Raw genomic sequence first — 27990 nt, forward strand, 5'->3', positions numbered from 1 at the left:
TGCAGGGATAAATTAGGGAACAGGCCTGTTGGAGCCAAGCCAAAGAGTGGACCTTGATTTGAAAGGGACCCTGAGACATTTGCCATTTGGGTCCAAGTGACCCTGCTGGGCTGGGGGTCTGTGGAGAAGGAGCTGGGCCACACAGGGGTCCTGAGCTGAGTGGGAGTGTGGGATGCTGAGCCCGTGGATGGTCCCTTAGGAAGAGCACAGTTAAGTGCTGAGTCCCTCAGGCCTGGAGAGGACACACCTGGAGTGGGGTGCTTTGGGCCCCAGAGAAGCCTCTCAAGATTGACTGAGAGGGGCTTGAGGTGGGATTTTGGAGCAGTCTCCACTAGGGCAGGGGCAGTTTCAAAGGCAGGGACTCAAACTCTTCGTGGCACTGGCCAGTAATAAATCAAGGGCTAAGGGCCATGAGTTGAAGTTCAGGAGATCTGGGCTGGATAAAAGAGCAAATACCTTCCCTGGAAAATGGTACAGGTCGTGACAGATTCCCAGAGAGAGGGGGATCTGTGTTCTCAAGAGGAGGACATGTCAAAATCCATCTTTGTTTGAGGATACTGCTGTGGAGGGATCTCAGGAAGAATCTTCAGGGGCAGAAGACCCAACACGGGTGTTGTGGTTACTCAGACCTCTTAAATTGAAAATGCCATTTTCCTGACAGGAGTTGTACCCACCATCTTTGTTTTGCTCTCTGGTAGACTCGTGGTGTGAAGTGTTCCATCCTCTTGCTGTTGTCCTTTCTCCATCTCCTTTTTCATTGCAGTAATGAGCACCTGGAGAAACCTTTGGCTTCCAGGCAGTGAGTGGCACGTCCTTCCTGTGACTTCACAGGTCCTAGGAAGTTAGAAAATGGGAAATGTACTTCCAGAATTGACTGCCAAAGAAATCCAGCTGGGACTTGGGCAGTTTGTAGCCTCGATGGAAGGTTGTGTGGGACTGAGGAGTTAAAAACCTGGTCTTCTGATTTCCAATTTCGATATTTATCAGGGCAAAACACCGTAGCAAGGAGTAATACTGACATGATGACCAAGACAAGTAGTTCAGGCAGGATCAGCTTCATTTCCATGGCAACTGCTTAACCAGTGGAAAAGGCAACCGTGGTGCTTAAGTGCTGTTCCTTTACATTGGTTTCATTGCTAGATCTTAAATAGGACTATTTTTCCAAGGACCTGACGGGCATGGAAATGCCCAGCAACCCTCCAAATACCCTGTGTGGGGTTTGGCATCGTATTTTAGAGTCTTTCATCTGTTTCTTCTGCACACTCAGGGCTGTGGTTTGCCAGCTGTCTGAGCTGAAGGTTTCCCCTCCCAGGCTCGGTGGCAGCGCTGCAGCTTGGTGCCAATCTGCAGCTGGAGCTGCTTGTGGCCACCCTGGCTGCAGGAGTGGGACATTTGTTGGGTGTTTTCTTCCTGTTCAGGGATGCAGCTCCAGTGTTGAAACTGCATGGCAGAATAGGAGACAGGGATCAGAGAACTGCTGAGGTTGGAAAAGCCCTCAAAGATCACGGAGTCAGATGTTCCCCAGCACTGCCCCCTGTCCCCAAGTGCCACATCCGTGAGGCTTGTTAAATCCCTGCAGGGCTGGGGACTCTCAGCTGTGTCCCCTGGCTGGGCCCGGAGCTCATGCCCGTGGTTACACCATCCCCAAGCCTCAGGTTTGTGGGGATGTAGAAAAGCCTCTGAAGACGCTGAGATTGGTTTGGAACATCCCCCCAGGAGTCCCCATGGAAGTACTTAGCAGTGCATTAACTTGGAGTCTCCTCGTTTTATCAGGGATTCTTTGATGATTCAACCTGCTGTGAAGCTCTTATGGATTTACTAAGTGGCAAAAGTCACAGAAAGAGGTTATTTCTTCCCATTACCTACTTGGCCTTTATTTTCTGCAAATCACCAAGCTCCAGCACAGATTCCCGAGCAGAGGCATTTTGATAACTGTTACTGACATCTCTTTAGGCAGATTCTGAAGAGGTGGGTTTCCTCCTGCTGGAAAAGGCTGGCTGGGAGTTTTGAAGAGAACCACAGTGAACAAACCAACCCACCTGTCCTGTTTTGTGAGTCAACTTGCATATCAAAGGCTTCAGCCTTCATTTCATCTTTCCTTATGGATGGCTGGCAATTATCACATTGCCCAGCTAACCCAGCTGTGGATGAGGAACTGATGGAAAAATGGAAATTGATGTGCCACTTGTCCCTGAAATATTTGCCTTTTTTATTTTTCCGAGCCATTTGATAAACGGTTGTGAAAAATGTATTTCAGCAAGAACAAAGATCTCATCCAGAGCCTGATTATCTGTCACTGCAGTTAACTCTTAACAGACCCAGAGCCCTTCAGGTGGGTGTGGGGCGATGATGCTGTGACCCTGCCTGGCTGATTGGAACCCTCTGGGGGGTGATCCATGTCGAGGTCCGTGTTCGCTGCAGCAGCTCCGAGGAGCACGTGCAGGATGCAGGAGTGAATGCAGATCCTCCTGGGGCACTCTGGGGGAAACAGCTGCAGATAAACCGTGCTGCAGACACAAGAGTTAGAGGAAGAGCAGGGAGAGTCTTTGGATGAGCCTGGTGCTGGGAGAACTCGGGAGCACGTCTTGGACTGTGGAGTGTGCCAGGGTTTAAAGGCCAAATGAAGGGAAGGTCACGAGAGCAGCTCATTAAACCCCAGCCCTCTGGGCTGGCTGTGGGGAGGCCACCCTTTGATACCCTTTGGCAGCAGCAGCACAGCTAATTTGGGCCTTGTGTTACAAAAAGATGCTGCAGCTTCTGCCAGAGCTGGGAAAACTCGTCAGAGACGAAGCCCCAGTGCAGGAAAAGCTGCTGGTTTTGCTATTTGTGTGCAATGAGAGGTGTGAGGGAAATATTGGGATAATACTGCATTGCATTCATGGGATAATAAGGATGACTGGGGAGGAAGCAGGATCGTTTCTGTATTTAGAGTGTACCTGTGCAAAATGTGAGGGATGAGGGGTGTGTAAATGCCTCAGACTGCTCCGTGTCTGTACAATTTATACCCCATATGTTGGAATATCGGGATTGTTTTACATACCTGCAGCTTGGTGAGCTCAGCAATAGCTAATCTGGCAGGTAAAAGAAGAAGTTTGGCTTTAGCAAGTATTTTAAATACTTCCAAAGTGGCTTAGGGGGCTTTTTCTCTGCTCAGCATGGCAGGTTCTGCTCCTCCTCTTGATACAGAAACCCCTTCAACCACTCTGAGCAGTGATGGAGCCAAGGCAGGATGTCAGATAGTTCCTGAATTAGTTTTTTCTATTACTGAGCTTCATTATTATTGCTTTTCGTTATCTGGTGCCTCTCCATTTGTTTCACTGGGGTCATCACTGCTGTGTCAGGGTTTCACCCAACAGGCTGAGTGACAGCAGTGGAGTCACCACCACGGGGTGGCTCCTAAAGCTTGTCCTGCCCGGGCAGCTGCTGGGCTGGGTTTTGTGGGTGTCTGTGACTTACCCAGTTCCAAACATTCCATGGGGGGGATTGTCCTTCCCTTGAAATAACCCCCGACGTGGAATGGGGCATGGATTTAGCAAGGGAAGAAAACACGTGTGGTGTAAGCAGCAGCCTTTAGGAGGAGGAAACTCACTGCAGGGAGGATCCTGTGAGGGTGGGATTCATGCCTTCACTTCTGAGTCCATGGAATTCTGAGCATTTGAGGTAATTTTAGGCTGGGATGGTGGAATGCAGCACGTTTGGATGCAAAGACAGGGTTGGACAGGGCTTGGAGCAACCTGGGATAGAGGGTCCCATGGCAGGGGTGGAGTGAGGTGGTCTGTGAGGTGCCTTCAACCCAACTCATGCTGGGGTGCGAGGAGGAGGAGGGGGCAGCTGAGAGGCCAGGCAGGGGAGGCAGCAGCGGGCTCTGACGTGCTCCTGGTTTCACTGGCTGGGGCCCTGTGGTCCATTTTTGTGGGGACAGGGTACTGGGATCCTGTGAGAAGGGGAAGGTGGTTTGCCCACTGAGATGTGAAGATGCTTTTCCACCAGGAACACACATTAAATGGAGTCAGTTCCTGGGCTGGAAGGTTTAGAAACATCCCTGCTGTGCCATGGGCAAAGCACATCTTCATTCATCTCTCTTGAGCAGAGCACTGACTTTTACCTGGTAATTGTTGCATTTTGTATAAGCAAAGCCCAGGAAAGATTAAGAACAAAGCCTTTAATGTGATTAGACGTGGCTGTTTGGGCGTGCATCTCATTATTTGTAATTGTCAGGAGGCTTGGCAATCTGCCTCAGCCACACAGACAGGAGCTTCCCTTCAGAACGGCTGAACAAGCTGCAGATGCAGCAAGTATTGATCTAAAGATAGAGCAGTGTAATTAGCACGAAGTCAGTTGTTACAGAGAGTAGCCATTGGCATTGTCTTTAACTGATCCCCTTCAGAACCTTTGGTTTGGTGGGAAATCCCCCCCGAGGAAAATTAACTCCTTTGATCACTAAATTCCCACTGATTAGAGGTTTGGAAAACTGGTTATTTTGTCTTTCTTGCCCCTAATTCGAGGTGTCTCTCATTGTCACAGTGCTGTGAGCCAGTTTTCAGGGGAACTGCTCCCACTGGAGCCTGGGAGTGGCTGGAGCAGATCCATGAGGTGGCCAGGAGAAGGGAAGGGCTTGTAATGATGGGCATTTTCCCCTTCCTGGAATTGGAAGTGTTGATTTGAGGGGAACAGAGAAGCTGGCTCCTATCTGGGAGCTCCCAGCTGAGGTGGAGCTGAAGGGCAGTGTGGGAGCTTTCAGCAAAGCTGCTGCTTTGAGCCAAAAACCAGGACTTGTGTCTGGTAGTTCAAGTTCTTCCCTCCCTCTTGACTGAGCTGAAGCTGCTGCTCAGGACATTTGGGGTGCACATTCCCCAGCTCTGCCAGGGAAGAGTCTCCAGAAGACACGCAGATGTTCCCCGTGTTTGACCTTGATCTCAGGAAGCTGCTGCCTCCATGGGAGGGTTTTTTGACTGGACAATGAAGGCCTTTTCCCGTGCCAGGCAGAGCCATTTCCCCAGGGAACAGTGAGAAGGGTCTTCTCCACACACTGGGTGGGAGCATTTTCCCAAGGTCTGCCAAGGCAAACCCTGTGGCAGAACTGTGGTAGCAACTCAGAGTAGTTTTTGAATGGCCAAAACTGCGGGGCTGCAATAAAATAAATATTGAAGCAAGTATTCTTGGCTTTCCTGAGCAACTGTTGATGAGTTTTAACGAAAATGGTGGGTTGGTTTTGGTTTGGAAACGGCAGCTTTTGTTTGCTGTGTGTGCTTTGAGGGGCTGGGCAGAAGGGTACTCTGAGGGGGTTTCTGCCCCTTTAGGTCTCAGCTGCACCTTGATGCTGACAGTTTAAAGATAAATCCCTTCTCAGTGCAGATTTTGGTCTGAAAGCAGTGACTGGGAGTGAGAAGGTGAAGGCAGAGCAATGTCAGGGATGGGAACCACTCCCACCTTTGGGAGCCTGACCTGGGATACTCTGCTGGGTTAAATCCCTTCAAACTCCTGGATTTAAATAACTCTGTGGAGTGTCTCAGGGATAACAAGCTATCAACGTGGAGCAGGGCAAATCCTCAGGGTGGAATTCCTGGAGCTGTTTGCATTTGAATTCAGGCACGAAGAGGAGAACTGGGCTCTGAGCCAGCTGCCAAACCCAATGGAACGGAGCTGCTGGAATACTGGGAAGTGTCCAGGACCAGGCTGGATGGGGCTGGGAGCAACCTGGGCTGGTGGAAGGTGTCCCTGCCCGTGGCAGGGGGTGGAAGGAGATGAGCTTTGAGGTCCTTCCCAGACCAAAGCATTCCATGGATCAGTGATTCCATGACTGGGGCTGCACCCCAGATGTGGGAGCCAAAGTCAGTCAGGTCTGACAGGGGGAAAGGAGGAGCAGGTGATATTTCCCTCTTAGGAAAGATTAATCCGTGTGAGCAAAAGATGGATTTTAATTTCTACTTCTAGACCCAATTTGAAGGAGCCTCCCGGGAATCTTGAGAGGAGTTAATGACTCACAGTGTGCTTAATTACCTGTTGCAGTTACTTTGTGCTGAGCAGACAGAAGAGGGTTGAGCAGCCTGTGCTGGAAGGCTCATTGAATCTTTAGTTCAGGCAGGAATGAAAGAGGGAGGGAAAAACACTGGAATACCACAGGGAACTGCTGGAGAAGAGTGTCAGGTCAAGAAAAACAGTGGATTTTCATGCAATCATGGAATTCCAGAATGGTTTGGGTTGGAAGGGACCTTAAAGCTCATCTCCTTCCATCCCCTGCCATGGGCAGGGACACCTTCCACCAGCCCAGGCTGCTCCAAGCCCCATCCAACCTGGCCTGGGACACTTCCAGGGATCCAGGGGCAGCCACAGCTTCTCTGGGCACCCTGTGCCAGGGCCTGCCCACCCTCCCAGGGATCAATTCCTTCCCACTATTCCTCTGGCAGTGGGAAGCCGTTTGGAAGATGAAAGGCAAGCGCAGTATCCGGGTTCCACAGGGACACCGTGCCCAGCAAACCTAGGGCTGAGCTGCTGAGCCATAAATAAGTGTGGAGATTGTGCTGTGAGTGGGCAGAGATTTCCTGTGCTGTACTCCCCTTTTGGGCTGTGTGTTCCTCAGGAGAGGAGCCCAGACCTGGGACCACCAACACACGGCGGTGTTTTGGGGGATGATTTCAGGGCGCCTGTTCTGCTCTCAGCACTGCTGTTAATGGTGGTGCAGCTCGCTCTTTGCAGGTGAGCTGAGGTACCCTCAGCCGTGGCATTGACAGAGCACTTTGTGTGCAGCACCTGTGCCCGTCCCCTCAGCCCTGCCGTGGGCACTGCTCTGTCAATGCTTCCATGGGCAGGGCCAGCCCCGCCTCGTGTCCCTGCTCCGAGTCCATTTCACACCATAATGATCATTTTATGCCTTTGTCCTCTGCCTGCATGGGATGAATTTTTAATGTGCAAGCAGAGGGTGATGTTTTTATTGCTTTTATGAGCGTCAGGAATGCGTTTTATATTCAATTATATGCAGTCTCTGGGAATATCACACAAGTGACTTGCCAATAAATACATCTCAGAGATTACCAGAAACTAAGGGGGACAGTAATCACCAGAGTGCGGGAATTGAGCAGGGACTCCAAAAGATACAAGTTAATGCTTATTAGGAAGAATAATTTAAGCTGATAATTATTTCTGGGAGAAGATGAAAAGAGTTTTTAGAGTTCAATGAAGACAAACTCCCCGTGTGCCCCAGCAGTTCACAATGCAATTACAAATATGTATTTTAAAGGGTAGGGGAAGGAAGAAAAGGGCATTACATGCAGTGGAAGTGATCTCAAAGAACGTGCTCGCAGGTTTTGTGCCGTTAAATTGAGCTATAGATGAAGACAAATCAGGCTTAGGCTGAAGTGCCCTCAGAGGGATGGTAAAAATCCTTAACTTCTTAATAATTTAGAGAATTCCAGCTGACCTGCAGTGAATTACTGTTCTGCTAAGCTGCTGACAAGGAGGGTGAGGAGAACCGGCTGCCCAAAGCACACCATGAGTCAATAAGATACTGATTTTAACAAGAAAAACTGCTGGAGCCACAGAACTTTGAAGCTGGAATTCCAAGGAGGTGGAAATATGCGTATGCATGAACACACAGCCACGGGATCTGTGCTGCTCTGCCCGGGGCTGGGAGGATAAAGGGTGTTATTCCAAACCAGTCGATTTGTCTTGCTGCTGGAAACAAAACAAAGAGTGAGCCCTTCTCTGGGGAGGAAAGGCAGGGGGAATCAACACTTGCTTTCGGAGCACGGAATAACCGAGCGGTTCGTGTTTGGGATCTCCTGCTCCAAACCCTGCTCAGCAGGAGGTGGGGCTGAGCCAGACCAGCACGGGGCACTTGGAGGGAGCACATCCTGTCCAACACAGCCTCTGCTCCCCTGCAGCTGCAGCATCTCCTGGATCCTCTGAGGAAACCAGGGTTGTAGTCCATGACCTGGATTTGCCCATCCGAACAGCCAGAAATCCAGGAGTTTTTGTTCCCATGTGGTTTTTGATGACAGGATAAACTGATGTTTCAATAACTTCCCATCCTTCACCAGCAAACTGTTCCCAGCACCATCTTCTCGAGGTCCTGGGTGTCCCAGGGACAGACTCCCTGGGCCACTGAGATCTGCTACAACCTCCACTGGATTTCAGTTAGAGGAAGGAAAAGCACGTTTTGATAAGGAAATATCCACCCTTGTCTTCAAGGCTCCCACAGGAATAGAGCTCCAGCCCACGTGATGCTGGTCTACAACTTTCCTTATTGCTGGAAATGGGGGGATGAGAGAAAAATCTCCATTTATCTGATTTTTAATTCCCCTGGGCCTTGCCTTCCTTCACCGCTGAGATGACTTCCACCATCTGCTCTTTCTCCCAAGGAGGTAACACCCACTCTGAATCCCTATCAAATGACAAATGGGTTGTCCCAACAGCTGTTAATGGGGATTTTTGGAGGAGGTTATTGGAGAGGACCTTGTTTTAAGTCAATCCTTGTGTGCTCACCCTGGTGCTGCTGTCCTGATCTCCGTGCCTGGTCCATAAATGGGATATTGGATATGTGTGGACTATTAAAGGGCATTTTGTTAGAAATTAATCACCCAAGAGGAGTACACTGAGTCATCCACAAACTTGAGGGATGATCCTCAATAAATCAGAAATACCAGTGAAGTAGGGATGGATTTATGGGAAGTGCTTCCAACACCTGTTGTTCACTCCTTTTAACTGTATTTTGATAGCTGTCAATGAGTCAGATTTTAATCTGCAATGTTCCCTCTCAAACGTATATAATGGGGGTTTAATCAAGGTGCCGTGTGGCCTTGAATAAATCAATGTACAGAACATAAACCCTGTCAGCCAGCCATCACCTCACCACCACGACCTTCTTCCCATGAAGAACAGGGAGAAAGCTGACTGGCATAAATTACATTCCCAAATGGGGTTTGCTGGGCTGGGAGAGCCACTGCGGGGTGGGGACGGGCCCTGGGCACGGCCGGGCTCCCTGGGTGCTGCTGCGGGCTAGGAGGGACAGCACAGCTCCTGGGCCACAGGCATTCCCCAGGAGTGCAGTGCCACCTGTGTGCTCAGCAGGCTGGAAGCAGGACAGTGGACAAGGCTGAGGGGTTCCCCCACGGGCGGGTGATCCGTGTGCCGGCGGGGATCCCTTCTGGGACACGGAGGAACCTGTGCCCGGTGCTGATCCCCTGCAGGCTGCTGAGCAGCAACTCATGGAACAAACTGATGGCACTTGGGGAAGCTTTCCTGTCACGGCAGAAAAAAAGAGTGGAAAAGTAGGATGGGCTGGAGAGAGCAAAATTAAACATCTGTGGGGACAGATCCAATGTGTGCTGGATCCAGTGTGACATTCCCCCAAAATTCCCTCTCTGATGGCTGAGAGTGGCTGTTCCATGGAGGGTCTCACTCCTCACTGGTGGTTTCCCCCTTCTCCAAACTGCTTTGTCCCTGGAATGCGTTGTGCACTTCCGTCCACCCGGTGGCTGCATCTCCTCCAACCCCGGGATGCTGCAGTAGGAAGGTCGTGTGGGTTGGATGTCAGAAATGGGACGGGTCTGGGTGTGTCGCAGTCAGGGAGCTGCTCGGGGGGTCACAGCCCTGAAGAGAAATCAACAATGCTTGGACAGCAGCACAACAGATCTGTACTGAACCACTGAATTGACTTTGCAGCACGTTGGTTCTGGTTTGTTCAGGGGTTTTATTGCCCATTTCATTGCTTGCCTGCCTGAAATATTCCCAAGATTATGTTTTCGTAAACAATTGAATTTTGGAACCGTATGTTGAGTCTGTCAAGCTTGTTTGATTATTTCTCCAATACAGTCCAAGCCCCTCGAAAATCCTCAATCCCTGATTCATTTTCAGCCGTGGAGCTTCACTGTGCAGAGCAAATTTTGGACTCTTCAGTTGCGAGGGTGAAGGAAGGAGAAAATCGACAGCACTGTGACCTCAGAGATCTCCTCTGCTTTGCTTTAACTCAGTAAGGGAATGAGGCTTGTCCTGGAGAAAGAGAGGGTTCCCAGGGTTGGTCTCGGAGGCATCTTAAAGGTGTGGGGGACGCTGAGGCTCCTGAAACACAGAGTAGCACATGTTTTTTTGTAGATCCAGACTCAGCTCAGGCAGAAGTCCTGGTAGCATTCAGAGATAACGGAGCTCTTCCACGGAAAGACAAAGAGCAGCAGCAGCATTCCCAAGGGTATGGATAAAAGCCATTAGAAAGAAGGAATTAAGATGAGCTGCCATCTGTCAGCCTTCAGAGCCCTGGGGAGGATAAATGGCCTGAACTGCTCCCAAATCAATAACACGGGTGGGAGCAGTGCTGGGAGAATGGCCTCTCCCTCCTGGGGAGGAGACTCCAGCCCCTCTCTGCTCAGGGCTGGGTCCCTGCCCAGCCAAGAAGTTCTTCCTCCTGTGCAGGTGGAGCTCCCTGGGCATCAGTTCCTGCCCGTGGCTCTCGTGCCATTGCTGGGCCCCCCGAGCAGAGCCTGGGCCATCCTCTGCCCCCTCCCTGCAGCCCCTGCCAGCCATGGCTCAGGGCCCCTCTCAGGGGGTGCTCTGCAGGCTGCACAGCCCCAGCTCCCTCAGCCTTTGCTGCTCCCAGAGATGCTCCAGCCCTTGGGCATCTCCTCAGGAGCCGCTCCGGGAGCTCCCTGTCTCCTTCAGGTCCCTTTGGTTTGGTGGGAGCTGGAAGAAGTTTCCTTTGAGAACGTGAAAGGCTCGTGATTCATCTGATCTTAGAAACATTTACAGCTCATTTTTCTTTTGTATAAATGTAATTATGAAGACAGAAAATTATGGTAATCTTGGTAATGCCTTGGTTTAATGGGGCTGGTGGAAGGGAGGGGAGCAGCATTCCAGCAGCAAACAGCTCCCTGCTTGGGAAATAGTGTTGTCAGGGGCTTCGTGAAAAGGAGATTATTGTGACAATTTGCTGTCAAGAGCAGCAGAGATCTGTGAGAGACAACACGCCTGCCTTCAGCTGGGCCTGGAGATGCTGTAAATACTCAATTTGGAGGAGTGGGACAAAGCAGGACGTGCATGCAAATGCCACTTGTCACTTCTTTCCACTCGCCGTGTCCTCTGCACTGAGCAGTGTTTAAGGGTCCCTTTGGAGGCACGGCCTGAGTCTCTCACAAAGGGCTTTTGTTCTCCAGCACCGGGTGTGAGGTGATGGGCTGTGCTGAGTTGTAGTTTCAGTCTACAGGGCCAGGTTGGATGGGGCTTGGAGTAGCCTGGGCTGGTGGGAGGTGTCCCTGCCCAGGGCAGGGGTGGCACTGGGTGGGCTTTAAGGTCCTTCCCACCCAAACCATCCTGGGGTTCTGTGATTCAGCTGAGATGCTGAAATCAGGCTTGGAGCACCCACTCTGAGTCTGAAGGGTGAAGGTTCATTTCCCATGAAACCCCCAGAGAATGGAGAAAAAATGCTGGAGAGAAACCCTTGGAGGGGCGTTCTGTGATCTGACAATGTTGGAATACACAGGGGAGGTGGAAGGTACAGAAGCTTTGCTTCAGAACTGCAGCTATAATTTGATTTGCAAATATGAAGAAATGCCAGCTCCTGGAGCAGAGAGCATCCCGTAACAGACTCCAGGGATTACAGCAGGTGCAGCTTTCCTCCCTAAGGAGGCACAGGAGCAGCACTGCTGGGAGTGTGGATCCTCTGCCTCCAGATGAGTAACCAGAACTGGGCCTGCTTGAAGTTTAGGGATGTTTCCAGAGTAGTTGCTGCTGCTGAGCTTTTGTAGCTCTTTGGGAGCAATTGTCCTTTTCAGGATGAATCATCCTGAATGAATTCATGTACAATGGGAGAAGGGGTTCATATACCTGCTAATTTCTCTCCCTCCCTCTCATCATGACAAGCAACAATTGAATTTTTGTATGAAATTGTACCATCTCCCCCGTGACTGACAAATGAGATGCAGTGGGAGGGCTGTGTCTGATAATGAGCCCTTGTCAGGGATTGACAGGAGCAAGGGAAAATAATACTCTGGAGTTTCTGTGCAGCCTATTGAACACAAACAGAGCCTGGGCTGGAATAGGGGCCCTGGGAGTGCTCAAACCCCATGTGGAGGCCCCCCAAGCTGCTCTAGGGCAGTCCCTGGCTGGTCTCAGCACTCAGGCATTGCTGGGCACTCTGGGCACTGAACAGTCCCCTTGGCATCTCCGAGCACGCTGGGAGATGGTTTTGCTGCTGATCTGAAAGGCAGGGTCAGACTCCCTCACCAGGAGGGAAATGTGTGTTTGAAGTGCATTCCTGGAATCCCCCCACACAGGACAGTGCAAAACAGAGAGGCAGGTCTTGCTGTGCCTCTGCACCCTGCCTTGGATCAGCCTTTGTTCCAGAATCAGCTTTGGGTTCTTTTGCTCTCTTTGGCTGGATTAACACGACAGGGACAGGATCTGCCCCCTAAGGTAGAAATTTGGTGTAGGAGCAGTAGTTGTTGTTGTTGTTCTCCCTTCTGAAACTGTCTTCTACAAGATCCCACTTTAAGTGCAAGTTTCCCCCATCCCTGGAAGTGTCCAAGGCCAGGTTGGGCGGGGCTTGGAGCAACCTGTGCTGGTGGGAGATGTCCCTGCCCAGGGCAGGGGGTGGCACTGGAGGGGCTTTATGGCCCCTTCCAGCCCAAACCATTCCATGATCCTGTGATTCTCTGGTGCAACATCGTTTTGAGCTGTGCATTCCCAGCTTGCATTCCCAAGGCAGGGAACAGTGGCCACAACTGCAATTGTTGTGGTGCCAGCCAGGAATAAAAGAGAAAGGGTTTGTTGCACAGTTAACCCAGGAGGATCATCTGTATGGAGCTGGATGAACACTCCCCATGAGCAGCCTCCCAGAGTTTGGGAGACACGTCTTGGGATGGATTTAGGAAGTGAGTGGTTGCTTTTGTGTGGGGCTGAGGGAAGGAGAGCCAAGAAGCCTGCACAGTTTTCCTGTGTGTGGGAAGACAAATGTCCTGTCCTGGTGTTGGCATCTCTGCCACCGACTGGCTCTTAGGCTGGAATCCACCCCTGGGTCACAGCCAGGGTTGCTTGGAAGCCCCTGCTGGTTTTGTACCAAAGTAATCCCATGGGATGGATCACAGGGATGAACCAAAGCCCTGTGACCCAGCCTTCCCCAGCTCCTTGGGGATGGACACATCCCAGCTGTGGTGCCAGGACAGACCCTCACCAGGGGGGTTTAGCACAGCTGTTTCCCAGAGTTTGGCAGCTGGTGCTGGGCATGCTGAGCTCTCTGGGAGCACGAGTGACATTCGGAGCCAGCTGGAATAGCTGCAGGCACAGAGCGATTCCCCAGGGTGCCCTCGCCGGGAATATGGACTGCCAGCCCCTGCTCGGTGTTCACAGCTGAGCAGGGTGGAATTCAGCCAGGAAAAGTCATTTCTCCTCACCAGCAGGAGCTGCTCCTCTTTTCCCTGCCACAGCCCAGGGGGAATCAGGGCAGGGAGACTGGAGAAGGTCCAGGGCTGCTCCTCATCCTGTCCCCTGCTGGCAGTCCCACATCTTTTCTCATCCGGCATTGGGGTGGTTGTGGATTAAAATAATCAGCTTTATTGGCACTTGGGGTTAAAACTCAGGTTCCTGAAGTTAGGGATGTGCTCTGCCTGGTTGTGCCTCTGGAGCTGTTGTCACTGTCTAGAGGAGGTGACAGGGCTGTTTTAAGATCTTCATTGTTGATGGGGTTAAAGGAGCAGTTGGAGAGGAGCTTGTTGGAAAAACTCTGGGCAAAGAGGTCACTTATTGATGAGCTGGGGCTCCGTTTGCTGTGATTTCTCCTACCACAAATAACGAATGCACTGAACTCAGCGTTTGCTTTTCTGTATGTTCAGGCTCTTTCACAGATCCCACACAGCTGTAGAAAACCAGATACAATTTTTCACACCTCTTGCTGTGCTGATCAGAGATTTCCTTGGAGTTTTCTGCTCCCCTTTGCCTCCCTAACATGTGTTTTCCCACTTGGAGCAATTTGCAGCTCGGCTGTTTTGCTTTAAGCTCTCCCTTGAGAGCTGGGGCTCCATTTTCCCTTCAGTGCAAGTACCCACATGGAAATAACCTTCAAAACACTCGTTTTTGTATTCAGCTCTTTCAGTCATGCAGGCAGGTTTGGGAGGAAGTCAAGGAGCTGTGTGATGAATCCATTTAATATTGTCCTGCAGAGAGCAGAGGTGTGTTTTTATTGACCTGGGGAATCAAGTTCTGTGAGACCTTTTCTTATGAGACTCAAATATTTGGCTGCATTGACACTTGTGGCTGTTCAGGAGGATATTGGCCCATCATAAACCTGGGATATTAATGGGGTAATTCCCTGAAATGCTGTAGCTGGAGTTTGTTTTCTCAACAAGCTGATTTCCCCATTACCTGCTCTGTTGCTGAGTTTAAGCTGTAATCTGTTCTCGTGGTGAGGTTTGGCATTTGTTCAGAGCTCGTGGGCTATTTCCCTGGATATTTATGGATTTGGTCTGCAATGGATGTCTCCACTGCCCTCCCCTGGACTGCATAATTATCCGTCAAAAAATACTCCCTAAATTCAGGAGTGTAATGGTGCAACCACAGTAAAACCTGTCCCCTCTTCCAAGGCTATTATCCTCTCCCATAAGCTTATTCCTCATTTGGGAATGCTGGAATTGGTGTAATGAACTTCCATGTTATATTCAGGCCCAGCCATCACATCATTCCTTTTCAGTGGTTCCTGTCTGCTCTGGTTGGATTTTGGACCTGTGTGTTTCCAGCAATAAAATTGCCCTTCCTAAGGAAGAAAACAGGTTTTACTGAAGGATGAGGTCCTGTTTTTCTGCCTTTCTTTGGCCAGATCTCTCTCTTTGCCAATATATTCAGCTGCTTTTCTAACAAAAACGAGGCAAACAGTCCTAGAATAATTTAGGTTGGAAAAGACCGTTCAGGTCATTCATTGCCCGTGTTCCCTCAGCTCTGCCAAGCCCTGGCCTTGCAGGGATGGGGCATCCACCTTTTCTCTGGGCAATGCTGTGCTTTGGGTTCCATTTACTCAGAAGGAAATGCTTCCAGCAGCTCCCTTGGCACCTCATTATCCATGTTCCTGGAATCAGGCTGGAGCACTGGGAATGCCAGTCCAATACTGGGAGCACAGGACTGTGCTCACAGCATGGAATGGAGCGTGAGGAAGCAACTCCTGAGCAAACCGTTCTTGGGAACAGCCTTGGCAGAGCTCTGCCCTCTGTTCCTTGGTGTGGGTGCATTGTTAATCAGTCTGGGGAGGACAAGTGGTTTAATTAAAGCAGGTACAGTGCTGCTCCCCTGCCTCTGGAATGAACACTGTGTCTGGCTCTGGCTCAGCACCACTTGGCAATATTGATGAACATCAGGTTTTTGGGGAAAGCAGGCAGGGAGGAACCAGGGTATTGCAAGTGGTCTCCCATCATCCCAAAATACATCTCAGGTGCTGGAAAGGGATCAGATTTCCATTAATTATTTGCTGCTTTTCTTGTTCAGCCCCAGAGGACGAGGGCAAAATATCCCTGGAGGAGAGAGGGGAGGGGCAGCTGGAACTATGTCCTGTCTAAAGGGATCCATTAATGGGGGTTTCTCTTGTGTTGCAGCGTTCCCACATTCCAGAGCCTTCCCGAGGAGATCCTCAGTAAGCTGGCAGATGTCCTTGAAGAGGTAAGTGCTTTTAATGCTGAGACTTTGGAGTCCAGAACCTTCCAGTGGCAATATCCAGGCTCTGCTGTTCCCCAGGAACAGCTTCCCAGTTGTGGTTGACTCTTCCAGCATGTTGAGATAATAAGAGGAACTGTTTGGAAACTGAATCCAGTTTGGAACAGGTTTATATATGGTTTTTTAAATAGAGTTTTGATCAGGTTGGGGAGTGAAAGAATCACTTCCTGTGATGCCCAAAAAGGGAACAGCGTTCTCCAGCCCCTGGTTCAGTGGTGGGGACAAGAGGGGAATGTGCAAACAGCATTTCCTTCCAAATTCTACGGGACACTGATGTTAGAGGGCAGTTCAAAGGAGGTGTCATGGAAAAGGTGCTTTGGGAAGAGTTACAGCAGAGAGGGGTTGGTCTGGATGGAGCTGGGCTTTGCCTACCTGGGGGCTCGTTAATGTCAGGCTTTTAATAAGTCTCGACATAAAACAAACCCAAAGAAACCAGCCACAAAACAACAACAAAAACACCACCTAAAACACCAATCAAAAAAAAAACCCACCCTAAAATTGCAGGAAACCACCCCTAAAATGGGGAGTCCATTTGAATTGCTTTTCCCTTCAGTGTTCAGAGAAATCCCGTGGCTGTTTGTGGTGCACGGGCACTGCCTGTTCCCAGAGGAGCTCTGTTCCCTCTCTGCTGGAGAAGGGGCTATGGAATGGGCTGCCAGCAATTCGATGTTCCTGTCTCCAACCCTCCCAACCACACACACAGCTCCACCTCCCTGGATCACACACCCAGCGTTAAGCTCCTTATCCGGAGTTAAGGGAGGGAATCGAGTCAGTAGAACTTTTGCAGGGACGTTTAAAGTTCTGTGGAAGAGCAGGAAAAAATACCTTAATAAATGTCCTTGAAGAAATGAGGCACAAAAGTGGGGGTAACTCTGGACCCTGAGGGGGGATGGTGTGGAAAAGAAGGCTGGTTATCCCAGTCTGGCCTGGGATACAGCTCCCAATTCCCTGCTTGGAATCAGCCTTTTTATCCTCTCTGAGTTTGTCTTGGATTGAAGGGACCCTGCTTTACATAACAGAACATCACTCTCTGACCTGTATATTTAGGTTTATAGGCTCTGTAACGCTACTGGAGATGTGTACAGTGTATAGATATATTGGTGTATATGGGTAAATATATACATTATATATAAAAATATATATAGGTAAATATATACATTATATATATATAAATATATATAGGTAAATATATACATTATATATATATAATATATATAGGTAAATATACTGTAATACACTAAATAGATACTATAATACACTAAATATAGACTGTAATGTTTCTTGTCCCAGTTAAAGAATGGATTTAATAAGGCACAAATGGCATAAAGAAAAATAAAATTCCTCTCTGTTGCTCGTGGTGCTCCCGGTGGAAAGTGTTGAAGCTGGAGATTCCGTGGCATAATTCCCATCCTGTGTGGGCACATGCCAGCCATCCTTCTTGCTCCACGCTGGGAATTAGTATGGATCAGAAGTTCTTGGGATGCCTCTGTTTAATTAGCAGAGTGTGAATACACTCCTCCTTTTATCAGGATTCTGTGGCAACAGTGAATAGAAGAGGAGAAATGTGTAAAATTAATTAGCTTTCAATATAATTGGTATCTTTTTAGGCTTATTAGGACTGAGGGTAGCTCTTGGATAAAGGAAACCTGGGGTCTGGTCCACCCTGCAGGTCCTACCAGCACAAGGAGCTCAGCAGCAGGTGATGATTTCAGGGGGAGCTCTAAACCAGATTTGAGGGAAAATTCAGAGTAAAAGGTTTTGGTTGGGAAAAATATTTTTACTTTATTATTGATCTCTTATTCATCAAAGGAAGTGTATTTACTGGGGTGTATTTACTGATGGAACTGTGGGATAAGAGTCAGGGAAAAGCTGCCTTTGGGGGCAACAGAACAGTTTCAGTCGTGACAGATTTGATCTCACAGGGACAGGATTTTCTATTAATTTTTCAAGTGGTATCAATGAAAACATATAAAAATAAAAAGCATTAGGAGATGAAATGCAGCTGGAAAACTGCAGTGCAGGAGTCCAGGGAAGTCCTTGGATGCAGGAGCTGCTGCAGCACTTGGGTTGGGATAAAAGGTGTAGCTTGGAGATGAGTTTTCCTTTTGCTTTTCCTTCGTGTGGGCACTGACCACCTAAGGGCCGTGATAAATGACTCCTGCTCATGTCCTGATGAGGAAGGAGTTCAGCATTCCCTGGTCCCTGCAGAGCCCTGTGGGGACCGTGGCCGTTCCTGGGTGGGTTTTGTGCCATCCTGATGGGTCTGCCCTTCTGCAGGGCTGCAGATGGAGCGGCTCTGGGGTGGTTGTTCCGTCTCTAACATTTAGTGCCAGAGGGTGGTGCAGGGGGAGAGAGGCCTGGTGGGATGAAGGTGATTCCAGGGGTGTCTGAGCTTATGGGCTCAGAGCGAGACCGGCCAGGAGGTCCCGAGCTCTTGGGACAGCCAGTGAAGAAATCATTAGAAATCATCAGAAAATCTTTGCCCCTCTCAGTGGGCAGGAAAAGGCACTCCAGCAGTGACAGGGTCACCAGCAGGACACGTGGCAAATCAGCAGGACAGGGAAACACCTTCCCAAATGCTGCTTCATTCAGTATTTTCTTTCATTAATTTATTTTTATTGTTTTTGGGGGGATGTTCAAGCTTTCAGCGGGAGGTCACTGATAAGATGGTGATTTTTGAAGCTGCCTCACTTGCCAGGGTTATGCAGGTGTTGAGGTTTAAATGTTTGCTGGATTAAACCCAGCTCTGCCCTATCTGGAAGATATTTTTGTGCTCTCTAAGCGGATTCTTCAGCCAGTCTGTCACAGCTCTGAAAGAAAGGAGTGAAATACATGGAGTTTTTTGTTGGTAATCTTAGATATTTTCCAGGGTTTCACAGATATGGAAAGAAAGGATTTAAGTAAATCCATAATTTATTATTTGCACTGGCAGATTTGCAGACTGTTAGAAACACAAGGTGGAGGTGGGGGTTTTATAGCACCTGGGACAACAGAGAGGTCACAGCTCGGGAGATCCTAGGACTCATCTCTTCCCTGATCCAGCCGTGTCCTAAACTTCCCCACAACCATTCATTTGCTCTTCCCAGTTTTAAGAGGCTTTGCAGCACCCATGGAATCTGCTTTTCCATGAATTAATTTTCAGCTTTTGCTTGCAGACCCAAGGGTTGGTGGTTGCCCTTCACTTCTTGTGCAGAGCAAACAGAATATGTTCAGTTCTGCCCAAAATCTGGTTGCAGTTTGTGCACTGGGTGGGTTTTGCCGTGGTGGAGGTGGCTGAGCTCAGCTCCCTCTTCCCAACGGGTTCCCTGGGACATGGGCAGTGCCTCTGCACCAAAATCTTTCCCTTCCACCAGAGCAGGTTTCAAACTGAACTAGGAAAATCTCAGTCAGGGGCTGGATGTCAGAAATACTCTTTGGAAGGTCCCTTTGTGATGTGTCAGCAGCATTTGGCACCATCTGCTCCAGCATGATGGGAAGGGCACAGAGTCAGAGAGCAAACAGTCCTTTTCTGTAACAATATCATATTATTGCTTATAAAAGTAGAAAAATAATGCTTGGGCTGCTGATTTTAAGATAAATAACCACAGCTGTGAAAACCCCTCCAGGAACCTCTGCAACGCTCCTGGTTGTCCTACAGTGGGAAGCTCAGGACAAGGGGCCTGCTTTGTGTGGAGCATCTCCAGGGCTTGGTATCCGAATTCAAAAGGAGCTTTTCCGAGAACCTGGGCATTCCCAGACTCCAAATGATTTATGGGATGGGTGGGTGGGATGGGTGAGGTACCTGCTTTGTGCTCGGGGCTCTGCTGGATCCTTCAGGGGAAGGCTGGAAGGGGAGGGGGTGTGTCTGCATCTCCTCCTGGGACTTTGCTTTACCAACCATTTCCCAAATTCCCACCCCCATCCCTAGTTATACACATATAAAAGCTAATTTTGGTGGCAGTGAACCAAAGAAACCAAATCCAACCTTGTGCTTGCTTGAAAACACTCAGTGATTTCCAGCCTCCAACCCTGAAGAAATGGATTCTTTCCAACAAGGCTCCTTTCATCTGTGAGCTGCAGACAATCCAATTTTATCTGTAGAAGCCCCAAAAAATATAGAATTAGCAACTATATGAAGGCAAACCCCAATCTTAATTAACTTGCCGGGTGTTTTCCCTTTGATCCAGACTTGGTTCCGCTGGCGTCTCCCATTGCATTGCCCACAGTGACACCTGCTGGCATCTGGGACAGGGATGGAGTGCAGGTCGTCAGGAGCAAGGGATCAGTTAGGGACAAAAATTAAGAGAACAGTCAGCATGGTTGTGGAGAGACCCCTGGAATGGCCACCAAGCTGGGAATGCTGGGGATGTGGAGCTGGGAGTCCTCCTGGACCAGCTGGAGCCCCTCCATGGGATGGGAACATCCTCCTCCCTGCCCAGGCCTTGCTGGCTTCTCAACATACGGCTCTTTCTGGGTTTGGGGTGTTTATTTTCCTTGGGAAATGAACTTGCTCCCACTCCCTGTGTATTAAACATCCACTTACAGGTCCTGGTGCTTGAACCAAGTCCTGCTTTCCCACCCTTGGTGTGGTGTTTGCAGCGTGGGAGTTTGAATGACAGTGATTGAAAGTTGTGCTCCTGATAGCACAGAGCCATTTCACCCTCAATCAGTAGATAGCAGGCACTGGATATGGGAAAATATAACCTGGGCAGGGAGGGAGAAACAGCTCAGAAAGGGAGTCCCTGATGTGGGAGAACTGAGCTGGCCTGATTTCCATCCTGCACTCGAGGGGCCGTTGCGGATTTCTTATTTACCTTTGTAACACAGGGGCTTCTGTCCTTCCTGGCAGGGAATTTGCTGTGGAGCTTCCCAAAGAGGAATTCTCACTGCTGCAGGGCTCAGGTCCTGTCTGCCAGGTGGGACTGGGGAGGGGCACAGGGGGAATTGCAGGGCTCCCTGCTGGCACAGTACACGTGTGAGCCACCAGGACTGAGCCTGCACCCCCCTCCCGTCCTCCTTTTCAGTGTTAAGGGATGTTGTTCTGCTGGAGAAGCTTTTTGGCTGGGCTGTGAATGGCTTGTTGCATTAGAAAAAGGGGGTTGGGGTTTTGGCTTTGTTTTTCCGAGGCTTGATGGATTTGGGGTGGTTGGTAGGGCCAGGAGTTGGACTCTGTGACCCTGAAGGGTCCCTTCTAACTCAGCAGGTCCTGTGATGCTCCTGGCCATGAAAAATGTGCTGCTGACCTGCAGAGCTTCCAGGGAGTGGAGCACAGGCTGCAACCTCTGCCTCTCCTTTGGAGTGTGCAGGGGCTGTGGGCAGAGCGTGGGGCTGCTCCTGTTCCCCCCCTCAGTGTCCCTGCCCAGGCTGGACGGGCTTGGAGCAGCCTGGGCTGGTGGAAGTGTCCCTGCCCGTGCTCCCTCCCAACCCAACCCATTCTGGGCTTTTCTGCCTTTTCTGTGTTTGGGCATCATCCACAGGTTTTGGGTGCATCTGGTCACTCCAGCTGTTGCTGCTGCAGGGTCGCTCCTTGGAGCTCACCAGCCTGTTGTAACAGTAGTGAGAGTAAATGAACAGTAAAAAATACTGATTTCTCTCCTTGGGGGAGGTTATTTTGCATTTCCGTTGCAAAATAGAATTTTTATCCAAACTTTCCCGGTTCAGTTGCCAAGGAGACAGTTTCAAACCTGGTGAGGGGCTCGAGGCAATTCTATTTCCATTGGGAAAAGCTGTTATTGCTGTTTGAAATAATACAGATCTGGGGGTTTCCCATTTCACTGCACACTCAGAGTAAAAGTGCTCTTGATGCTTTAATGTATTCCAGGCAAACATCTGATCTTGGTTACTGCAGAGGGATTCACTTCCACCATTCCTGGTCAGCCAGGGTGTTTGTTGGCACACTGGGAGCCAGGGCTGAGTTTGTGTCCTGGGGGCTGATAAAGCTCTGCTTTTTTCCCACCTTTTGTGCAGTTAAGGAGAAAAATCGAGGGAAAAGGAGAATATTTTGTGGCAACAGCCCAAGTCCATGGGGATATAAAGGGGAGTGTGAGCTGTGGGAATGTTTGTTCCATTGGTGCTGCCGAAACCAAAAGTGGTTGTCACCTGCAAGGCCCCTCAGGGCGTTGCCAAACTGGGAGCAAGTGGTGAATTGCGGTGTTTGAACCTGGGAAATTACCTGTGTCAGTAAAACCCTGCAGAGATTGGCCAAATCAACTGTTGGGCGGGGCTTTGCTTCCCATAAAAGTGGTTTTTAGTGATAATTGGAGGTGTTATTTGCATATGGAAATGTGGAGTCTCCTCTTTGATTGAGACCCCAAAAGGAAAATACATTTAATCACAGGTGGCTTGAAGAGTGGCTGAGTGTATTCAATTAATATGGGGGTTTATTCCTCATGGTAGGTTATGGAGGAGTTTGGATCCCCGTGGCAATGCAAACGAGTTGCCTGAATAAGCAGACAAAATTTGGAGGAAATTGAGGAAAACGCATGGAACAAACGTGCTGATTTGTTTAGTCCCAGTTTCACTTCTGGCAGGCATTGACTGCCATTCCAGAACCGTGGAACTGCTGCAGGACACGGGGTGAGGCTGCTCCTGCTTGCTTTTCCTCCCTTTCCCAATGTGTTGATGTTCCAGGTGGGCTGGGAATGTCACAGGAACGGGGTGGTCCAGAGGGGATTTCAATCCTGCAAAGGCTTGTGCTCAAAGTAAGTTTTATTCATGGGGTTTTTTATTCCCCCCTCAGCATCAGCATCAACCCCATGCAACTTGCTCTATAAATTAAAAAAAAATCGTATTTTTATTTTACTTTATTTTACTGTTTGCTGATTTTTAGTCAGATGAATGAATTCCACCCTGTTGCCTGGCTATCCTTTTTCTAATTACAGTTCTCCACCTCGATTAGCTGTGAATCTGTTATCATTCTAATTAGCAAGCCAAGCTTTGCAGGTTTTCCAGCCCAATTCCTGGCTTTATCTGTGACCTAATACCACTATCACCTTTCACCTGGCTAATTAGCTGTCTTTCATATGGCAATAAATCCTGGTTTTTTTTCTATATCAGTTCCTGTCTCATCTCCCTGGAAAGTCTTGTTGCTGGAGCTCCTCTGCTGTTTCTCCTCTCTCTGTCCCAGCTTGCTGCTCTCAGCCCCTCTGTCATCTCTCTGCTTTCCTAACCCTTCAGCTGCTTCTCCTGAAGTTCTCCCTTGACCTTTTATCCTGGGAGTGAGGGATTCAGTACAGAAGAACCAATATTACCCTGCTTGGGTTTGCGGCATTTTCAGCAAACAAACATATTTTTACATTTTATTTTCTTAGCACTGCAGCCTTGAAGGGATGGTTAAGGCAGCAAGAACAGGAAAAATAAGCCTTTTGAGAAGCTGCTTCTGTTTGGAGTTTTACTGAGGGTTCTGGGGACGTTTTTTGAGGCACCAGCAGCAAAATAACATATTGGGATTATTTTCATTTTTCTTTCAATACACCCTGCAGGGCTGGGGTGGGTCAGACGTGGAGCACTGGCACCCAACCCACTGGTTAATGTGGTGTGGCACTGGCTCCAGGGAGCCAACTCCTCCATTCCAAAGCCACCTTTGTGTCTCTGCTCCCCTCAGGTGACCTTTGGGCTACGAACCATTCCAAGCAGACCATTTCCCGCCTTTTCCCAGATATTCTGGGGATGAACACAGCAGTCAGAGGCCCCAGCTGGTGGAAAAGGCAGGTTTTGTGAGTTTGGCTGCTGGGTTGGTCTCCAGCCGGGAGGGTTCTCCAGGAAGCTCTCGGAGTCGGTGCCTCCGTAGGGGGAGTTGATTCCCTGGCATCTCTGCCCTGGAGGCTGAGGTGGCCCTGGGGCATTCTGGGGGAGGAGATTCCATACAGCTGGATATTGAGGTGGCCCTGGGGCATTCTGGGTGGGAGGAGATTCCATACAGCTGGATATTGAGGTGGCCCTGGGGCATTCTGGGGGAGGAGATTCCATACAGATGGATATTGAGGTGGCCCTGGGGCATTCTGGGGGGGAGGAGATTCCATACAGATGGATATTGAGGTGGCCCTGGGGCATTCTGGGTGGGAGGAGATTCCATACAGATGGATATTGAGGTGGCCCTGGGGCATTCTGGGTGGGAGGAGATTCCATACAGCTGGATATTGAGGTGGCCCTGGGGCATTCTGGGTGGGAGGAGATTCCATACAGATGGATATTGAGGTGGCCCTGGGGCATTCTGGGTGGGAGGAGATTCCATACAGATGGATATTGCCTGGTTTAGGGCAGGATCTGCACCACGAGGTGCTCTGCACCTCTGCTGCTGCCTCTGTGGGACACCTTGAGCAGGTCCTGGAGACTTGTCCCTGTCTTACCCCATCAGACCTGCTGAGGGAGAATTCCTTCCCCCTTGACACTGGGATTTTGTCGTAGTTTTAAATGAAATTGGCAACAGAAGAAAGGAGGGAAATACATTTTTACAGGAGCTGCTGTTAGTGGGCAGGCAGGGCCCTCCGTGGGAGGCACCTGATGGACCACACAGGAGGAGCTGAAAAGGGAGGAAGGGCTTCACTCCTGTTCGTTTAGGTTGGAAGTGCTACTTTGGGAAGGATTCCAGCTTCTCTGTAGGGTCAGGTTGGTTTTAACCTGAAGATTTGAAGGCCATTTAGACATGGGATTAAAATCTATCTCTGGCACAGAATTAGGTTTTGGGTTGGTTTTGGTAAAGAATTTGGTTTATATCTAAGGGGAAATGATAATTTGGAGTGAGGGTAACAGTTCATGGGGAGCTTGGACTGTTGGATTCCCTGATTTCAGTGTGTCCCATGGATGTTGAGAGGGATTCCTGGGTAGTTTTCACACTGGTTTTCCAGGAAATTATTTTACATATTGTTCTTCCATTCCATTCATAAACCGCATATTGACCCCCTAATCCAACAAAAACACTATTTAAACTCATTCTCTCCAGCATTCCTAACGTTGCATGACCATTTATAGGTCAGATAATGAAACCCAATCCATAAATATTAATGCAAGAACTAAAACCCTAAGAAAACCTTCAATGTTTAATTTCAGATGTGCCCCCCCAAAAAGCAGAAAAACCCAGACACTTTTTTTTTATCACTTATTTTTATTTTATTACTTATTTTCTTGGGAAGAAACCTCTTCTTGGAGCACTTAAACCTGTGATTTATCCTCTTCATTTGGGTTGCAAGCTTGGCTTGCTTTCTGCATCCCCACAGCCCCCATTGCTGCAGATGCAGCCTTTGCTGGTGTAGGCTGGGGAAATGTCTCATGCTGCAGGACAATGGGGTGGCAGGGATTGTCCTGGGGTGATAAAGCAGCTCTGAGGGGCCTGAACGGGTACAAATGTTACTTTATAAAACAGCAGCCCAGTTAACGTGACAAATACTCTGAATTTTGTGGCATTTATAATTCATGGATGCTGAGCCTTTATTTGCCAAAGCTTATAAAATATACATTTGTGGCTTGCTGAGTGTTCCCAGCCATTATTCCTTGGCTTTATCATGGCTGTTCCCTTGGACTCTGCCTTGGCCAGACTGTGCTGCCCAGAACTGGCCCTGTGTTTCTGCAGCTCCATTGGGTTTTCTCTCTCCGAGTTCCACTTTTCCCTGGATTTCTCCTGTTCTCCACTGGGAAAGAAGGAACTGGAAGATTAGTTAACACAGTGTGGTCAGCTCTCGCAGCCAGGAATTAATGTCTGTGTTTGGCTTTGATTTTGTCGTGGCCTGAAGGGGCAGTTTCTGGAGCAGCGTGCCCAGAAAACCACGGGACGCTTTGGCTTGAGTGGAATCTGAGCAAATAAATCAGCTTTTCCTCCCTGAACTTTGCCTCCCTCCTTAGCCAAGGGGGACTGAAGAGCAGGAGCACGGATGGAGGATGGGGAAGGGGTGATGGTTCAAGCAGGAAATCCAGGGGGGATTGGCTGGGAAAGCAACGGCTTGAAATGCGTGAAGCTGAAGGTGTGGGTGGAGGGAAGGGCGTGGAGTGGGGAGGAGGTCAGGTGGAGTGCCAGCTCTCAGGAGGGAGCAGAGGAATGGGATTTGCCTGCTGGAGCAAGGATTTGACTGCGAGCAGAGCTCAGGGGAAACAAGAGAGGAGACACAAGATGCTGAATCAAGAGGCAGGTTTAGATGCTGCAAAGCTCCAATTTGCTGTTCTTCCTTTCCTTGTGTGAAATCTGAGAGGCCTCATAGGAATAAACATAACAATATTTGCAGTCATTGGATTTCTGGGTGCCCACAAAGTTCCACCTGAGAGGATCTGATCCCAGCACCTCCTGAAATCAGGCCCTTCCAAGGAGTCTCCTCCTGGATGCTCAGAAATGTCCACCCTCAAATCTGCTCTCCCCAAACACTCCTCAAGCAAGTAAAGCTCTGTGAGTTTGTGTCCAGGGGCTCCTCCAGGATCTTTTTCCTCTTTCCATTGTGGCACATGAAAAGAGGGGAACATGCAGCGTTTTTAGATCCAGTGGAGTCTGTTCAGGGTCAGGGCAACCCACAAAAGAGCCTTCCTGACCCACAGTCCCCTGTCCCCTTATTTGAAGTGCCATGAAAATATTCAGGATTTGTGGCTCTGGTAAAGAACTTTTACTTTGTTTGCTTTTTTAATTTATTCATCTCCTGGAGAGTCTGAGGATTATTAATTACTAACCTGCTGCTTTGGCTTTCTGCTTTTATTTACCCATATTTTTTTTGTTTAGGCTGCTGCCTAACTAGATGTATTTTAAGGAACTCACCTAATTCATTCTGTATTATATTTCACTCAGATATTTGTTAGATTTTTTAAAAATATTTGCAACATGTTTTTTATATTTTTATTTTTAATGTTTTTTTTATATTTTTTAATATATTTTAGATTTAACTTTTTTCCTTTTCATTAATATCCCCCTGTGCCCAGTGTTCCCAAAGCCAAGAGCTGTTTTCTCCCATTGCTTTTCCATGAGCTTTTGCTTGTTTATTTTCCTGTGGGATTCTCCTGTCAGTCTGGAAGTGGCACCGAAAACATTGAGTGTAAAGATAAATAAATAAACACAGTAAATAAACCCTTGAAAGAAAACATCTCCAGCTTATCCAAATTCAAGGGTTTGAATTAATTCCTCTCAAATCATCCCTGGTTTTACCTTCTTTGGGATTAGAAGACCTGATGGTCTTTGCTGCAGCTTCAAACAGCACCTGAACCAGAGGGCTTGGGGGGGGCTGGATGTGAATGGACAGTCTTTATTTAGAAATTATTGGGGAAAAAATATTAGGAAATGTTGGCTTTGGGGTTTTTTGGTGATGTATCCATGCAAATTGCCGTTGTTGGGATGATCCAAGGGATGGAGGTGTCCTATTGAGATGGAAGTGTTGATAAGCTGTGACATGGATTTAGCAAGAATATTCCACACAGTGAGGCAGAAAACAAGACAGATTAAACTACTGTAATAACAGGAGAAGAGAAGAAGGTTGTTGGTTGAATAAAACCCTTGCTAGCAAAGCTGGGAAACCGCCAAAACCACAAAAAAAGGAAAGAAAGAAAAGAGAAGAAAAAGCATTATTGTCACAACAGACATATTATTGCAGTTTAGCTCCTGTGCCACATTCCCTGATGAAAATTCCTCTGTCTTGCTGACGTGCTCAAAACGGGTTTAGGCTGTGAGGAGAATCCATCTGGGCACAGCTGGCACTGGCACAGCCTGGGGACAATGGGGCACGCCAGGAGCTGCTGCAGTGGAATTCCTGCATCCCTTGACACAGGACGGTTGGAGTGCCAGCCAGTGCCAGCCCGGGGAAACTGGGCTGGAGTGATGTTATCCCATGGGACAGGGTTGGAGTGCCAACCAGTGCCAACCTGGGAAAACTGCTCTGGAATGATGTTATCCCTCGGGACAGGGTTGGAGTGCCAGCCCGGGAAAACTGCTCTGGAATGATGTTGTCCCACAGAACTGCCCAAGCACCTGCTGGGAACAGGCTCTGCTTGGGTTTGTTGGTCTTCATGTGGTTTTTCTCTGCCTTCACAGACACACTACGAAAGTGGAGAGTACATCATCAGACAGGGAGCCCGAGGGGACACCTTCTTCATCATCAGCAAAGGAAAGGTGAGTTCACCCCCGGGGCTGCTGGGGCTGCCCTGCTCCCCAAACCCAGCCCCAGCCTCTCCCTCCCTCCCTCCCCTGGGCATTAATGTTGCAACACTTGACATTTAATTAAACTTCTGGCACTGCACCAGTAGGGAAGAGAGGCCTGAAGGGGAGAAAAATCCATCTCCTGCTGTTTGCTCCCAGGGAACACTCTGGGGCTGAAAACAGTAGCTGAGTCTCTCAGTAAATGAGCAAAAAACCTCATTTTTTTACCCTGC

At 49.1% G+C, this 27990-nt stretch overlaps 1 protein-coding gene across 2 annotated transcripts in view; it reads left to right on the plus strand.

Annotated features, from left to right (window-relative positions):
* Positions 1-27990, plus strand: part of PRKG1 (protein kinase cGMP-dependent 1) — a 276153-nt gene that overhangs the window by 176415 nt on the left and 71748 nt on the right. For both annotated transcript variants that reach the window (XM_050305505.1, XM_050305504.1), the window contains exons 5-6: positions 15561-15624; positions 27653-27730. In XM_050305505.1, coding sequence (XP_050161462.1) covers positions 15561-15624; positions 27653-27730 — 142 coding nt within the window. The remainder of the gene's footprint in view (positions 1-15560; positions 15625-27652; positions 27731-27990) is intronic.

The sequence above is a fragment of the Myiozetetes cayanensis genome, unplaced genomic scaffold (genome assembly GCF_022539395.1).
Source record: "Myiozetetes cayanensis isolate MyiCay16 unplaced genomic scaffold, myiCay2020 scf10, whole genome shotgun sequence".
Classification (NCBI taxonomy): domain Eukaryota; kingdom Metazoa; phylum Chordata; class Aves; order Passeriformes; family Tyrannidae; genus Myiozetetes; species Myiozetetes cayanensis.